Source organism: Eublepharis macularius, chromosome 2 (assembly GCF_028583425.1).
Source record: "Eublepharis macularius isolate TG4126 chromosome 2, MPM_Emac_v1.0, whole genome shotgun sequence".
Lineage (NCBI taxonomy): Eukaryota > Metazoa > Chordata > Lepidosauria > Squamata > Eublepharidae > Eublepharis > Eublepharis macularius.
The window spans coordinates 118,245,750-118,262,100 of NC_072791.1; the positions used below are offsets into that span (position 1 = coordinate 118,245,750).

A 16,351-nucleotide genomic window follows, 5' to 3' on the forward strand; every position below is an offset into this window, starting at 1 on the left:
CATCTATATCTTATCTTCATGTCCTTCAAAATCTGGACTAAATCTTTATATTTTTTCCGATCCAACAGCACCGATCTGGGCAATTCCTTCATAATAATCACCGCCTTGCCGTCGACCTCTAATGGATCCTGAATTTGTTTACTCACAATCATTTCTCTTGTGTTTCTAGTCGTGAATTGCACAATCATGTCTCTTGGTAATTTCCTCTGGGTCGCAAATCTTGAATTTATTCTGTATACCACATCTAGGAAAGCCGCAATTTCATCTTCGTCTTTCCCCAGGTATCCAGCCAATACTTCTGTAATCTGTTCTTGGGCAGATTTTCCCTCAATTTCCGGCAAACCACGAAATCTCAGTTGTTTCTCCATATGTTTACTTTCTGCTACAGCCATTCTGCCTCTCATCGCCCTCATCTAAGTTCGTTGCGTGTCTGCTAAGGTATCCATTGCATTTTCTACTACATTAACCCTTTGCTGTGTGGCTTGCAAGTCATTTTGTATTTTTTCCATACCTTTCGTCAGTTCCGCCAGTTCCTTCTTAAGTGTCTCTTTAAACTCTTTCGCCATCTCTTGTATCATATCTTTAACTTCTTTGTTTCCTTCTGAAACTTTTTTATCCAAACTTTCAATTGCTGCTTGCCACTCTTTTTTTGACATCGTGGGGCTAGCTTTACCTTGCTCCCACGAGTCCGCTCTTTTTCTTAACTCCGTGGCGTTTAACTTTATATACTTTTACTTTTAAAAGTCCCGAATTTGATCTATTCCTTTAAAAAAAACACATTTACACAGTCCAAAATGTCGGGCGTCTTTTCTCTATGGTTATTTCAACTATACTTCTAATCCAAGATGGCCTGCTTCCTCTTCCGCTGAAGCCACGACCTTTCCCTTCTTCAAAATCTCGTTCTTCTACTTCCTGTCACATAGAAAAGGCCGCTTCTCTCCAGCTTGTTGGGGGTTTTCCGGGCTGTATTGCCGTGGTCTTGGCATTGTAGTTCCTGACGTTTCGCCAGCAGCTGTGGCTGGCATCTTCAGAGGTGTAGCACTAAAAGACAGAGATCTCTCAGTGTCACAGTGTGGAAAAGATGTAGGTCATTCGTATCTACTCAGGAGGGGTGGGGTTGAGCTGAGTCATTCTGTAAGAGTTTCCCAGGGTGTGGAATGCTCCAATCACCACCCCCGACAGAAAAGAGGCATAATGAAAACATTAGTGGATCATGCAAGACGGATATGTGAGCCGCGCTTTCTCAATGAGGAAATTAATCATCTAAACCACGCACTTCAGGCAAATGGCTACTCCAGAAATGAAATCCGAAGAGCAATCAAACCCAGGATGAGTCAAACAACCAAGGAAAAACAGTCACCTACAGGAAAAGTGTTTTTGCCATATATCAAAGGAATTACTGATCAGATGGGAAAGCTTATGAAAAAGCATAACCTTCAAGCAGTATTCAGACCCACCCGAAAAATACAACAGATGCTACGATCAGCAAAAGACAGCAGAGACCCCCTCACCTCTGCAGGAGTATACCGTATACCCTGCAGCTGTGGACAAGTTTACATCGGGACCACAAAGCGTAGCATCCAGACAAGAATAAAAGAACATGAAAGACACTGCAGACTTGGACAGCCTGAAAAATCAGCAGTGGCTGAACATAGCCTAACTCAAACAGGGCACAGTATCTTATTCCAGGACACCAAAATACTGGACAACACTTCCAAGTACTTTGTCAGACTGCACAGGGAAGCCATTGAAATTCACAAGCATAAGCAAAACTTCAACAGGAAAGAAGAAACCTTAAGAATGAACAGAGCATGGGCTCCAGTTCTGAAAAACACCAGGCCAACAAAACACTCCACACCCGACAATAGCCCTGCAGAGAAGATTAGCACATCAAACACCAATCCATATGCAAAAGAACCTCCTCAGGATACAGTGAAGCCTCCCGCCATTAGCATTCCACACCCTGGGAAACTCTTACAGAATGACTCAGCTCAACCCCACCCCTCCTGAGTAGATACAAATGACCTACATCTTTTCCACACTGTGACACTGAGAGATCTCTGTCTTTTAGTGCTACACCTCTGAAGATGCCAGCCACAGCTGCTGGCGAAACGTCAGGAACTACAATGCCAAGACCACGGCAATACAGCCCGGAAAACCCCCAACAACCATCGTTCTCCGGCCGTGAAAGCCTTCGACAATACATCTCTCCAGCTTCTCTATCGTTCTGACGTATTTCCTGTTCCTCTGCCACACACAGCAGTTCTCGCGATGTTGAGACTTTCCCACAGTCCACTATCTCTTTCTCTCTGCAGGTATGTAAACAATAATCAACTTTCTCTACTAACTCCGTTATACATAGTCCTTTTTTAAAAAAAATTCTTGCTGGAATTTCCCCTCCTTGTAATCAATCTGTGGCAGTTTTTAAATTCGCTTTAGTACTTTATTTCTTAAAGTAATCTGTCCCGTTTCAAGAGATAGTAATCTTTACCTTCTTAGTCATTTTCATGGGTTGTAATCACTGTTTCTGTATTCAATTCACTTCAAGTCCCCTTGTCCCTGTATGAAGCTTGGGCATGCAGGTCTTATGCCAACCAAATTGGCTCCAAAACTGCTGTAGAGATCTTGGCAAAACCTTTCTTCGGGTGGGACCTCAAGGGACGGGAGAGAGTCCATTGCACAGGACCCCCCCTCGCCCGAGATCAACGTGCCCTCAGGTTCTTGAGCGTTCTACGCCTGTTCTCCACCTGAGAACAGTTGGCTACGGGCAAATCCTCGCCCCTCTAGCCTCCAAAACAGCAGCCCGGACAGCTCAGCTCTTAGAGCTGCGTTAGACCTTCATGGATCCCAAACTGGAAGTCTATGGTCCCTCTCTACTGATGGATTTCTTTGAGTCCACTTCCTTACTCTACAGCCCTCCTATGTGAATAAAAAACCCTCTTGAATAATTCAGTTTTATATAGTTTGCAGAAGGCCAGGGGAGTGGGATCTTTCCTGATCTCCTCAGATAGATCATTCCATAAAGTGTGGGCCACCACAGAGAATGCACATGTATGGACAGCTGTTGATTTTGTCCATGTGCAAGGTGGCATCTGCTGAAGGCCCTGTTCAGATGAGCAAAGCTGCCATGGTGGGAATATATAGGTGGTCCTGTAAATTATGGATCAAGGCCATGAAGAGCTTTGTAGGTGATAGCCAATATCTTGAATTGGGCTTGGTAGTTAATGGAGTTACTGCAGAATGAGAGTAATATTTGTGGTCCAAGCTGCAGTGACCTGTAACAACTGGAGTCTATGAGAGCGAAGACCTATGTAGAGTGCATTACAGTAGTCAAGTCTTGATGTTACCATAGCATGGATCCAGGTGGCCAGATCAGCCATGTTGAGGTAGGGGACCATCTTCAAGGCTGGATTGAGTTTGTGGAAAGCATTTTTGTAGCTGCCTTAATTTGGTTTTCTAGCAGTAGCACTGGATCCAGTATATCCCCAAGGCTCCTAACTGAGTCTGCAAGGGTCAGTCAAACTCCATCAAAAAATAGGGGAGTATAATGTCCTTCAAGATCTCTGCCTTCTCAACAAGCATCACTTCTGTCTTCTCTGAGTTCAGTTTCAATTTGTTTGCTTTCAGCCATTTGACTACCGCCATCAGGGAATGATCCAAGGTCTCTACTGCATCTCATGGTGATTTGGATAGTGAAATACAGAGCAGAGTGTCATCTGTGTATTGATGGCATCTGATTTCATAGCTATGAATAAATCTCATTTGATTATTTACAGTGGGACTTAGGTGCAACTAACTTTTTGCTCCTGGAAATAAGTCTAAGCATGCAATGATAAGTTGTGAAAACCTTGCAACTGTGAGCTTGCCTTCAGTCATCCTGAATCAGTAATCTATTTCCAGTATGGGAGTTCAAATGCACATAAGATACTTCCTATGTGGAGCAGCTTTCTCAGTAATTAAAATAAATGGAGCTGATTGAACTGCATGGATCAATATTGCCATTGAAATTAATGGGGATTCTTGTACATAAAAGAGAAGTAAGAGCATATCACGTGTTACTGTGAATAAAGCAATCTATGTGATTAGATTATAACATTTACATTTCAATGCTTCGCCACAGATCTGGGACATAAATATATTTGAAATGTTTCAACCATGGGCAATGCAGTTTCCTTGCTGCCAAAATCAAATGATAAATTGAGAAAGAAAGGTAAAGATGAGAAGAGGAGGGTGAGAGTCTGTCCTACAGTTTCGCTGGAAGGAGATCCCTGAAGCAAAGTGTCGGGAATCATTTATTTACACATCATAGTTAATTCAAAACAAAGACTTTATTGAACGTTCCATAATTACCTTTTAATGACTAAGGCCTTGAACAGAATAGATTTTTGGGCCCTTGCCATGGGTTCAGCTGGGGATGCAGGTGCTCTGAGCGATATGGCACAACCGCCAAGGTCTTGTTACCTTAGAAGAATTCACATCTGATCATTAATTTATTCAAAAGAATGAGCGTTCAATTATCCAGTCCAATATATTTGTAAAATGCCTTCTAGGAAGGAGTTGAAAGGAAATTGAGTCAACAAAATTTGACGGTAATCTTGTCCATAGCAGGCTGTTCCTTGAGCTGTTCTGCAAAGCTGCAACTGTGCTTTTGGATTGTGTCGTGAAGGGTGTGGCATAAATAAGCCTTGCAGAGGAATCTTGCTGTCTTAACAGCTGTGCTTTGCCCAAGGATCAGCTTGTTATAATAAGGAGCCATTTTTATAGCAGAATAAATGTTTTTCACTGTTTTACAGTTTTACTGTTGCATTGAAAAATATGATTGCATTTGAAACAAAAATAGAGGGAGGTGCTAATTTCATCAGGCCAACTTTTGTTAGTGAAATTGTGGAAGAATTTGAGCTTCACAAAATTTTCTTCATAAATTAAAGAACTAGACTGAGGGAACAAGTTCTAGTTGTCATAAACTGAACCTCTCATGGACCATGGCCTTTTGATGCCACTTTTTCCATTTTCCCCCTCTCTAGTAAATATTTTTATTTTATTTTAAAATTTATATTCCACCTTCAAAGCACCAACCAGCTGCCCAAAATTAAAACATAAAGCAAACAACAAGGCTTACCAGTTATCACAAAACTCATAAAAGCAATAAAAATACCACTTCATCCAACAGACCCCAAACTAGCAACAACCCATAGCTAATCACCACCATATATGTCCTTAGCCCCCCAAAGCACCAACCTTTTCCTCATGGTTTTGAAAGAAGATCGGAAAGCCCCAGCCCTTCATTCCAGTGTGATGTCTTACACAGTATGTGCGAGTGGCACCCTGCATTGGGTCCCCAGGTAGTACTGTCGCACTGACTCTAAGATACTTTGTTTGTACATTAATTTATGCTTGCACTTTGTCACTTTATTGGATGTACTTGTGGTCTATCTAACCGATAATTGATATTTAATATTTTTATATTACTCTGTAAATAATTGTCAGTGTCAGTTGTGATGTGCATTGGTGATGCTTTTCCTAAAATCTTTCATTGTACATTAAAATATTTATTTCTATTTATTCAATCTTACATATTATTTCGTCTTGAAACTCAGTAGATAGTAGGTTATGGTGAGATTCCTCCTTGTTGGTTTACCTTATTGGAAAGGGGCCGTAGCTGTCCTTGGCCTGCTAGGAAGCTGAAGTATTTTAGTTCCAAGAAGCCTAGCCAGCTTTTCCCTGGGTTGGTTCGTAGACCAGCGGCCCTCAGGGCCAAGAGGACTTGCTGGAGTTGGCAGAGGTGGGTCAGCCAATCAAGGCTGTAGATGATGATGTCATCTATATAGGTGGTGGTGAAACCTTGGCACTGTGCCAGGGCTCAGTCAACCAATCGCTGGAGGGTTGCTATGGTGCCATGGAGTCCAAAGGGGTATGACAAAAAACTGGAACAGTCCCTGGGGTGTGGTGAAGGCCATTTTCTCCCCAATTGGTCTATGAGGGCCTCCACCTGAGGCATGGAGTCTGCATTGAACTTTGCAATTTTGTTAACTTCCTGGTAGTCAACACAAAAGCTTGTTGAGTCATGCGGCTTGGGCACCAGCATAATAGGGTTATGCCAGGTGCTATGCGAGGGCTTGATTACCCCGAGGTAAAGCATGTCTTCCACTTCCTTGGCCACTGCGTCCCACTGTTTAAAGGATAATAGCCTGCAGGTATGACAAAGGGTCCAATACTCGAGTGACCATAAAGCGCTCCTCGCGGTCTCCTTCCTGAAAGGAAGATGCTTCAGTCATAATGGGACTTCTGCTTCAGTCAGATGCTTCAGTCATAATGGGCCTTCTGGGCAGATTGAGCAGTGGTCAGATGGTGTTGAGCCATGTCACAGGCAGTCTCTAGGCACTCCCAAAGGTCCTGTACATACTCAATTGCCAGAAGCCCCGACAACGCTGGTGGTGTCACCCACTGCCCTTCCACCACTTCCAGTATCCCCCAGGGCCTTCAGCCATATACTAGCTCAAAGGGGGCAAATGCTGTCGAGGCCTGGAACATCTCGCAGATGGTGAATGGAAGTGGGTTGATGAATAAGTCCCACTGAGCAGCTTTGTCATGTGCTAGCTTCCGTAGCATATTCTTGAGCATTTGATTAAACCACTTGAATGGGCTAATTCATATGGGGGTGGTAGATCAACATGAAGACTTGCTGTATGTCCAGGATGTGACAGAGTTGTTGGGTTATGGCAGCCATGAAAGGAGTCCTGTAGTCTGCAAGAATCTCCTGGGGCAACCCCACCTGGGCAAAGAACCAGAGGAGGGCCCAGGTCACCCTGGCCACCTGCATCACGTGTAGGGGAACAGCTTCTGGGTAACGTGAGGCATAATCCATCAGGACTAGCACATATTGGCAGCCCCATGTAGTCTGAGGTAAAAGTCCAATGAAATCCATAGCCAGCTGCTCAAAGGGTGTGTGAATCACCGGAAGTGGGGCAATCACTTTCTGCTTTGGGTGATGGACAGAAAGAGCTGGCAGGGGGCACAGATCAAACAGTGGGTTTTGACATCCTGAGGCACTGAGGACCAGAAGAACTGGGCCAATACTCAGTCCAAGGTGTTATTGAGCCCTGATGTTCCACCCAGGCATGGTTGTGGGCAAAGGCCAGGATGGTCTTCCAGAACCCCTGTGGCACCAGGAGCTGTTGTTTCTGCCCCCCAAGTCATCATGAGGCAATACCAAACTCTCTCCTTTTGTCTACTTCCCAGATGTGCCCCTGGTAGTGCATGGGGACCTTCACAACTGTGTACTCTTCTGCATGCCCATGGAAGCAGGCCACTGTGGCTGTGCAGATGATAGAGAGGTCTGCCAGCAGTAGTTGGGTCTGGATCATAGAGACCGAACTGCCACTATGCAGGATGGCAGAGAGTTGTTGGTCCATCACCTCCACAATGACTAGCAGGGGCTGTGGTCGGGTGGGCCAGGCTGCTACAGGCATAGCTTCCTCCCATGCTGCATCACATTCCATGACTGGGCAATCCCACATGAAGTGGCCATGTTGCCTGCACTTGAAGCAGGGGCCTCAATCTTCACCCACTCTGCAGGGTCTGAGGGGTGGCTCTCAGATGACCCACAGTGGGGGTCATGTCCATGACCCACCACTGCGGGGGGCTGGTGGCCCATCCCTGAAGGGCACTGGTATTGGGGCCTGTGGGGGCTTGTGGGACTGACCACGCCCAGCCAGCGTGTGAGGGGGTCTGGAATGGGGCCAGTGGGAACCACTAGGATACCTGCTCCTGGAATGGTCTCCTTTCCCAAGTTCCACAGCACAGCAGCAGTGAAATTCTTGAGCAGGACTTTGGCCTCTATGAGCCCGGTTGGCTAGCTGCAGGCCACCCAGTAACAGGTCTTGGGGAGGAGGATAGGGAGGAGCCATTCCAGGACCAACTGGTCAACAAACTTCTTTTCACCCTCCATTATTAGTTTGAGCCAGTGATAGGCTGCATCTTAAAGGGCTGTGATGAGGGCCCAGGGCCGGTCGATCTTCTGATAAGTGATGGACCAGAATTTCTTGAGATAGGTATTGGGTATCACCTCATACCAGTCCAGTATGGCGACCTTCAGTTGCTGGTAATTAGCTCTGTCCTCCTTGGGGAGGGTCTTCAGTGTAGCCTGTGCCTCACCAGTCAAGTAGAGGTCCAGAACAAAAGTCCACTGCTCCCCAAACCATTAGGCGGTTTAAGCTGTTCGCTCAAACACTTCTAGGTAAGCGTCTATATCATCGTCTGCCCCCAGTTTTGTTAGCTCCAACCCTGGGCCCTGATCCTCCACCAACCTTTCCTGTCACGGGCTGGAAATGAGTGCAGCCCCTGGGTTGGCCTGCATCAACATGGCCTGTATCCCAGGTTGTGGCATGCTGGCTGATGAAGTGGTGTCTGTGTCCAGCTGCCGCAGGCCTTCTGCCAGGGCCCAAGATCTTCCCAGCAAGTTGCTGGCCTGCTGTGGGTGGACCCTGCCACCAGGCTTGTGGCCTGGGCCCCATCCCCTCATTGAGCCGCTTACCAGTGGGTCATCTCCCTGTGGGCCTTCTCTGCTGCAGCCTGGCTGCTGGGCATGCTTGCTGCTGCTGCTGCCACACTTGCTGCTGCTGCTGTCACTGCGGCCCCATTCAGGCCTCAGGGGAGTGCCACCTCCCGGGGCTGGGGAGTACTGCTAGTGTTTTGGCCAGGGCCACAGGTCTGATTCCAGACACTATGAAACTATGAATCACTTTGGATCCAGTTAAGTTAATAGGATTGGCTACCTGATCCTAAATATTTTCCATTGTGTTGTCTGCCTGTATGTTAACACAAAATCTTTGTGATCTCAGCTTGAAAAAATGATTGATGACATTACGCTCACAGGATGTTCTTTTCTTAAGGTCTCCCTTCTTTGTGACTTTTGTTCACTAAACAGGATCCTTTACATAGGTTGTTGACCACATACACACAATTCATGTGTCTGGGAGCCTTGGCTCGTCACATCTCCTGGATGCATTTTCTGTGCATCTGCCAGCATGCTAATGTTTTTCAACTGCTGGGCTCTTTTTGATTTTGATGATAACTAAGACACTGGAAATACAAGGATCATTTCTATACTCCTAGATCTGACCTTTAGTGTCAGACCCTGAATTTGCTGTTTAAGAGGGCATCATAGCCTCTCACTGAATTTCAAAGATCAGTGACATGCCCTTGAACAAGCCCATAGCAAAGCTATAAAGGAAATGAAAACAGGCCCCCTTGAATCTACACTTCCAGATGTAACCATTACAACTCAGCCTTAAAGCAGTCCTTTGCTGTATAGAGGAGGCTGTGTCTGCTGATACTGCTAGATGGTGGTATTTCTGTGGAAATTTTTTTGTCTTTTGCAGAATTTTCAATTACTGATTACACTTTTATGGATTAGTGTTCCAACCAAAATACTGCTTAACAGCCTGACTGGTGTTACTTTTTCTAGTGCAAACAGATGCTTGAGTGCTGCCTTCTGATTGGTAAATGGGGCAGAAGTGGCCTGCTGTGTTCCCCTTGCTTTCAAAAATTTCTGTTACAAAGAATGGGCTGTGCTGTCATTGTTATCAGCTACAAGGCCTTTATCATCCCTAACTAATCCTCTCCTGTCCTGCTGTGGAATATTCACATAGCAGTGCCTCAAAGTCCTTAGCAGGTACAAAGTCCTTAGCATAGCAGGTACAAAGTCCTTGTACCTGCAGGAGAGGACAAATTGTGCCCTTACCTTGGCAGTTACATGCCTCATTCTGGGACCTATTGCCTCAATAGGTGAGTAACCCAGGTGTTGGAATCAAGGGTGAGTCCATGGTTTAGGGTCTTCTTTCTTAAACTACCCCACTTTCTGGCCACACACCGTGGTACAAGTAAACCTGTACTTATTGTAATAAATACATGGAACATGTAATGCTGGATATAGAACTCCCCCCCCATCCCCACCAGTCCTAGAGTCTCAGGATGATGGCATATCAAGGTAAGTGCTGCCCTCGCCTCCCACCCTGCCTGGAGGGTAAGGGGACAACTCTAGACAGTTGATTGGAGCAAGCACAGGGCTTCTAAAAGGCTTCCCCCACTCTCCTTTCCCAGTTTAAAGCAAACAGCCCTCATGCTCCACAACCCACCAAGGTTACAATGAACAAAGCAGCTATATACATACACTCCTCTCATCATGCACATTAAGTAGTTGCTTTGCTCCACCCAACAGCCTACATTCCCAAAGCTCTACAGCTGGGATAAAAGTTTTTAAATAAATTATCTTGTACATGGAAAGAATATCTTGATTCTACAGGCATACCCATACTATCCAGATCTCTGGAGGAAGATTTGGACATTGGGTGACTTGGTGAGAAGAATGTGGGTTTCCCAAGGTATCTGGCTGGCCATTGTGGGAATACGGGACTAGATGGCCCTTGGTGTGCTTCAATAAGAACATTCTTACCCATGGCTCATACAGCTTTCTATGAAACTGAAGGATCCAGTAGTTTGTTGCCCTACTTGCTTCTAGTGAGTCTGACCACTAGTCTAGCAGTATTGTTTATTCTGGCAGCAGCTGTCCAGAGTTTTTCATGTCATCTGCTTTTAGATCCTTTTAACTAGGGATTGAACCAGGGACCTTCCACATGCAAAGCAGTTGCTCTAGCACGTAGCCAAACTGCTCCCCAGTCAAGGCTGGAGTTCTTCTTGTCAGCACCACTGAGATGAGAGACACCATCTTTGAAAAATGTTTCCCTTCTTTGCAACCAAGCAGCAGGCTGTGAAGTAACAGCCATAATTCACTGCTGAAGAGAAGGCCAAGTGTGTGCTGTAATTGCAATGCTGTGCTATTTTAAAAAGGCTTCAGTTGGTAGTTTTGATTAAAGGATATAACTGTGAATTGTGTATTGCCTTTGTTATCTGTATTGATGAAAATTTCTGTATTGCATATGTCATGTGTCAAAACATATTTTAAAGCTTACATAATAAATTGAATGTAAACAATAGTCTCTTCATCCAAGCCAACTTGTACATAATCACTTTCCCCCATCCAGTCGTTTTATTTTCTATTATTGATAATAGCTGTGAATTGCACATCAAAAATACATTATCCCAAAATGCAGTTATTAGAGAGGCAGAAAAACAGGTCATTCTGGGAAAGTCAACTGATGCAGATTTGCTGCCCTCTAGTGGATTGTGGAAGAAGTAAAAAAGAGAAAATCTACACGAACTCCTGAAGCATGTAGGATGTATTCTGTTCATTCCGCCCCCGCCCCCCGCCCCAGCATTTTTCACCAGCCAAGTGGGTCAGCTGACAGTTCAGCAACCAGAAAGGAAAATCTGATAATTTCCCATGCATTTTAAATTCATAACTATTGAAAATGGACATAATCCTAGTCACATGATCCAGTTTTTCTGCAAGTCACTTTGGATAATTCGTGTAAAGGTTTTTACTTTTTTCATTTAATCACTAATTTTTCAGCACCTTTATTGCATGATGCAACACAAGAGAATGACTGATGCCATTTCCCAGTCTAGCATTGACAAGTCCCAGTTCTATGACAAGTCAGCAAAGTTGCTCCAAAGTTGCTAGAAATAGGTTTCTAAATAGAAACTTCCTTATGTAAAAAATGTTCAGAAGCATAACTGCATGAAGAAAAAATAATTTATTGTGTTTTTTTTAATCTAATTTTTAATGAAAGAGAAGCAAAGCTATGTTCATTACAGGAAATGAGGAGCAGATAGACAGACAAAGGCAGTAATGTTTACTGTGGTTTTCTGTAACATCACACTAGTGAATACTTATAACCGAATGTGAACGTTAAATATTCTTCACCCAAATACTAATTCTTCTTATTTGTAGCCATTGCTTTTGTGGAGCTGTGGCTTGTATTCGAAGGCAATCTATATCATCCATGCTACTGATACCTTTCATTTCAAAAAGCCCATTGTTAAAATCTCCTATTCGGTTGAAAATCAAACATGTTTCACTATCATGGGTATGGATTTTGAGTCTACCGGTTTCTACATAACCATAATGGAGAATGTCCTGGTTATATTCAGCTGACCCTGTATATATCTGGATCTTTTGGGGAACAATTGGGTTTGCAAAAACAATGGTGAAGAAGCTCTGTGATGTGATGTTCTTACCCCAAAAAAGCCCCTTTGCTGGGGGGCACACTTTTGCTGGGATGTAATCTGCAAATACAGGTATGTTTGTGAAACATGAAGCTGTAGGGAAATCTCCAAAATCTCCAGTCTCTTCTTGAAACTCTGGATCTTGCAACTGATTTTCCATACTATGAAATGAAGAAACTCGACCTATATGCTGGAAGAGAGAAGGCCTGAAGATAATAAGGTCTTTTTGAGTCTGGGATTTATGGAAAAGGTCAAGAAGCCAGTCTGCAGGCATCTGATCATAGAACATCAAGAGAAACCGAGCCAGTTTAATAAGATCTGAACTATGATAGAGTTTTCCTATACAGCCCAGTCTTGAAAATGCTATAGTAGTCCAAGGTTTCTCCTCATTTTGTATAAAATGTTGTATAATCAAAACAAAATTGTTGGCACAGACAATATCATCTTCCAGCATCAAATAATACCAAGAGAGACCAGCACAAAAGTTAAGTAAGTAAGAGTAGTCCACATTTTGTTTGGATCGATACAGAGCTTTTTGCTGAGTTTCTGAGGAGGTTCCTTTCATATTCCTTAAAGGGGGATAGCCAGCTAAAGAGCTTTCTATAACAAGCAGTTGCCCTTCATTTGCACGCACACCAAACTGAGCCTTAATTTCCTTGGCACTTTGCTCATTTAATTTAGAATCATTATTGGCTAGGTATATAACAACCATTATCAAGTTTAATTCTTCTGGCTTGCAGTGGTTGTAAATAGACTCAAGGGTCCTCAGCAAATAATGTTCTCTCTCTCTGTGGACAGCAGAGATTCCAATGGTCAAGAATTCTAGAAGAGGCAAAAAAAAAAAAAAAGAAAAGATGGTGATATTTTACAAAATACTTACCATGTGATCAAAGCCCTTTACATACACGACTTCAGTAATTTTTACAACAACTTAATATCAGCATTATTCTTCTGGATCCCCCAACTGCAGTGCAAGGGTGAAAGAGAACGACTTGACTAGCGAGCATGTAGAAAAGGCAAGATTCAAAACAGAGACTTCCTGGTTCAGATGTCGGTCACTTATTTCTCATGCTGCTCTACTTCTTTTATATTTATAAACAAGAATGTTTGTCCCTCACACTCAAGCTTAATTGAGGCATACAGCTACCATTTGGTGCACTGCTCCTAAAGCATGTGGAAGCAGAGCTCTGTGCGGTCTTACGATCAACTCCGTACGGATCAGGTGAATTTTCAGCATGCCAGGACCAGCCTGCATTTTCCAGGGACTTCAGTGGCCATTTGAACCCCATGCGGAACTGCTCCTATACCTACAGTTTATGATGCAGGGCTCCAGGCACATAGCCAAGCTGCCTATGAGTGCTACTTGCATGTATGAAGGGAACTTATAAGGGCCAAACTACACATGGTATTGGGAATCTCCATATTCAGAGCTCCCAAGCATTTTTCTTCTTTTTAAACTACAAGAGGCCCTGATCTGGACTGGGACTAGATGGGAGAGGGAGGGCTCATCAGTTCTCCTCAGTGGTGTTTTCCAAACTTGAAGTGGCCCTGTGGAGCAAACATATAGGCGACACAGAGAGTTCTTGTATTTTTAGTTCAATGGAACCACTGGGATATTCTAAAGAGTTTTCTGAATATCCGCAAGGGGAGAGTGTTTGCAGAAGTGGTATTGGTCATCTTCCCCTGCCCCCATAGGCGCCTTGTGCTCTGAAAAACCTCTGCTGAGTATTGAGAGAGTTTCTGGAACCATCTGCTATGCACAATGGAAGGGACTGCAATGAGGAGAGGGAATTGGGTCAACAGACTTTTCCTCCCACTGTCACTGTTAAGGTGCAAGCTCTGCTCCACAGTTTCAAGCTGAGGCCATTTCTCATGAGTTCTATGTAGGCTTGCCATCACTGTCTTGGCAAATATGAGAAAATTTTGAGGGCAGTGTCTGGGGAGGGCAGATTTTGGGAAGGATGCCACATCTGTAGGAATTTCCCCTAATCTCTATAGTAAAGACCACAGAGAAATGGGGACACTTCTAGAGCATCACTATGGAGGCCATTTTCTAGCCATTTTTCCTCTAGCTCCTCAATTTCTGAAGGGTGGGGATTGGGGCTGAGGGCAGGGGTTTACCTGCTGCAGGTGGGAAATGGCAAGCCTACTTTTATGGCATATACTTCCTTAATCATAAATTGTGTAATAAGGCCCACTGAACCTTTCAGGACTTATTAGGCAAACAAGTGTTTGAAAAATAAAACTCATGGAAAGTTGTTGCAAGAGAAAAATGGAATAGTTCATGTATTTTGAATTAAGGAAGTACTTTGGAAGCTTGAAGGGCAACTGCTGGATCAATTGTTTTTTTGTTTTGTTTAGATTATTGTGTTCCACATAGATGTAGTTGTAGCCATAATAGTCTATACTTACTCTTTTTGGCTGGAGGATATCCCAAGAGATATTTGTATGGAATAGGTAAGGGACCCATCGCATTTTCCATTACAGTAAAATTTGGATTTTGTGGCATCTTCCATATATTTTCCAGACTGATGATCTCCTTTTTTCCTGCATCCTTGAACATAAAATAGTATCTTTTTCACCATTATCAGCATCTTCTTTATCCTATAAAATTTTGTCATTTTCTCAGTTTTGCAACATTTAAATCACCCCTCTCATAGGTACTCCCCGGTAAAAACTATGCAGACCTGCACTGTATATTTCATTTGTTTAAAAATGCTTACTTGTTGATAAACATAATTTGTGTGAAGTGAAGATGACCCTGTGGAAAACATATACCCACTACTCTTGAAATTACCCACCTGAAATCCAGATTCTTCTGTTTCTGGACATTTACATTGCTCTTGGCTCTGTTTCCAAATAATGACAATCAATATAGTGAGGAGTGCTAGAAGAAAACACAGTCTAGAGAAAGTTCTCCAGTAGCAAGCCAGTGGTGTCTTGAAGTTTCTAGTTTTCATTGTAGATTTTCATTCTGGATCCATTCAAATGGGGAAAATCATTATTATTATTTTGATACAATAAGAAAACATTAAAGACGATAATCATGCTTCCATGTACGACTGTTTACTGTGACATATTTTGCTAACAGAATCCATTGAAAACAAAATGATTTTAAAAGTCCAGTGTATTTACAAAAAACAGTCTTCCCTTCTTCCTTGAATATGAAGTGCAAGCCTATGTGAGACAAGATGTTAAATGCAGGTTTTAGTTAAGAACGTGGCACTGAAACTGGGGATTTTTTTTTGTAGCTAAGACATAAAATATCCACACTGTTTATGAGAGCAAAACAGACAATTGTCAACAGTTTGGACAGAGTATTGGTCTTGGAATCTCTGTAAGGCCTGCTAGTCCTGATCCAGCTGTAGCAGTCATGGACAACTAGCCCTGTCTAACAGCAAGGATCAGATATAGATGTACATCTCCATTTCCATAGCGAAAATGGGGATGTGCACCCAACATATACAAAAGGATGCTGATATGCATGGATATCGTATTCTGGATCAGGATGATAGCTTTCAGTGAGAATCCTAGAAAAAATAATGAAATTACGGATAGAAGAGGCTATGCTGTGAGGGTCAGGATGGAGTTGCTGGTTTTACAGATAAAGGCACTGTTTCTTTGGATGGTTGTGAGATTGCCTTTTCTGATGAATATTGCTGGTCATTCCATACCAGTGCCAGATAATGGCTAAGTGCATGCCAACTGTCCAGTGTTGCTGCCTGAGAACTCTAGTACATAACTAAAGTAATGGTTATGTACTGAAAAGGTCTTGGGTACTTCTTCCAGGGGAAAGCCAGTGATGAAAACTGCAGAGCCTAGGGTGGTCCTATAGTCCTTTGCCAAGAGTGTGATTGGACAGGAAGATCATGAAGGCTAAGTTCACAGATTGTGTAGGCTACACTGATTAGGTATATTATATGACCTACTGTGAAGAAAAAGCTCCTTTTTTACACAAACAGGAGCCATGTTTTTTGAAACTTTGGTCAAGAGGCCCTAAAAACTTCTTTGCTAGAAAAAAATCTTCTTTGCTGTAACCCCCACCCCCCTTTGCTGAGAAACCTGATTGAGAAAGTAAGATCTCAGTTCACAGCGACCTTGGAGATATGCTATCTTGTTAGAGAGCCTCCATGTTATGGTTTTCTGAGCCAACTGAAATTCTTAAACAATTTTGCACCTGTGGGAAGGGTGGGTGGAGCCAAAAGCTGCAGATTTGGCCTCATTC

General features: G+C 43.4%; 1 protein-coding gene across 1 annotated transcript; it reads right to left on the bottom strand.

Moving 5' to 3' along the window:
• Positions 1 to 11,790: 11,790 nt before the first annotated feature.
• On the bottom strand, positions 11,791 to 15,086 carry LOC129323450 (alpha-1,3-mannosyl-glycoprotein 4-beta-N-acetylglucosaminyltransferase C-like). The gene is made up of 3 exons (XM_054969985.1): positions 14,928 to 15,086; positions 14,539 to 14,680; positions 11,791 to 12,948 (listed from the first exon to the last, which is right to left on the bottom strand). Exons 1-3 carry the CDS (start codon positions 15,084 to 15,086, stop codon positions 11,810 to 11,812), a joined length of 1,440 nt encoding a protein of 479 aa, XP_054825960.1. The 3' UTR covers positions 11,791 to 11,809.
• Positions 15,087 to 16,351: the final 1,265 nt, after the last annotated feature.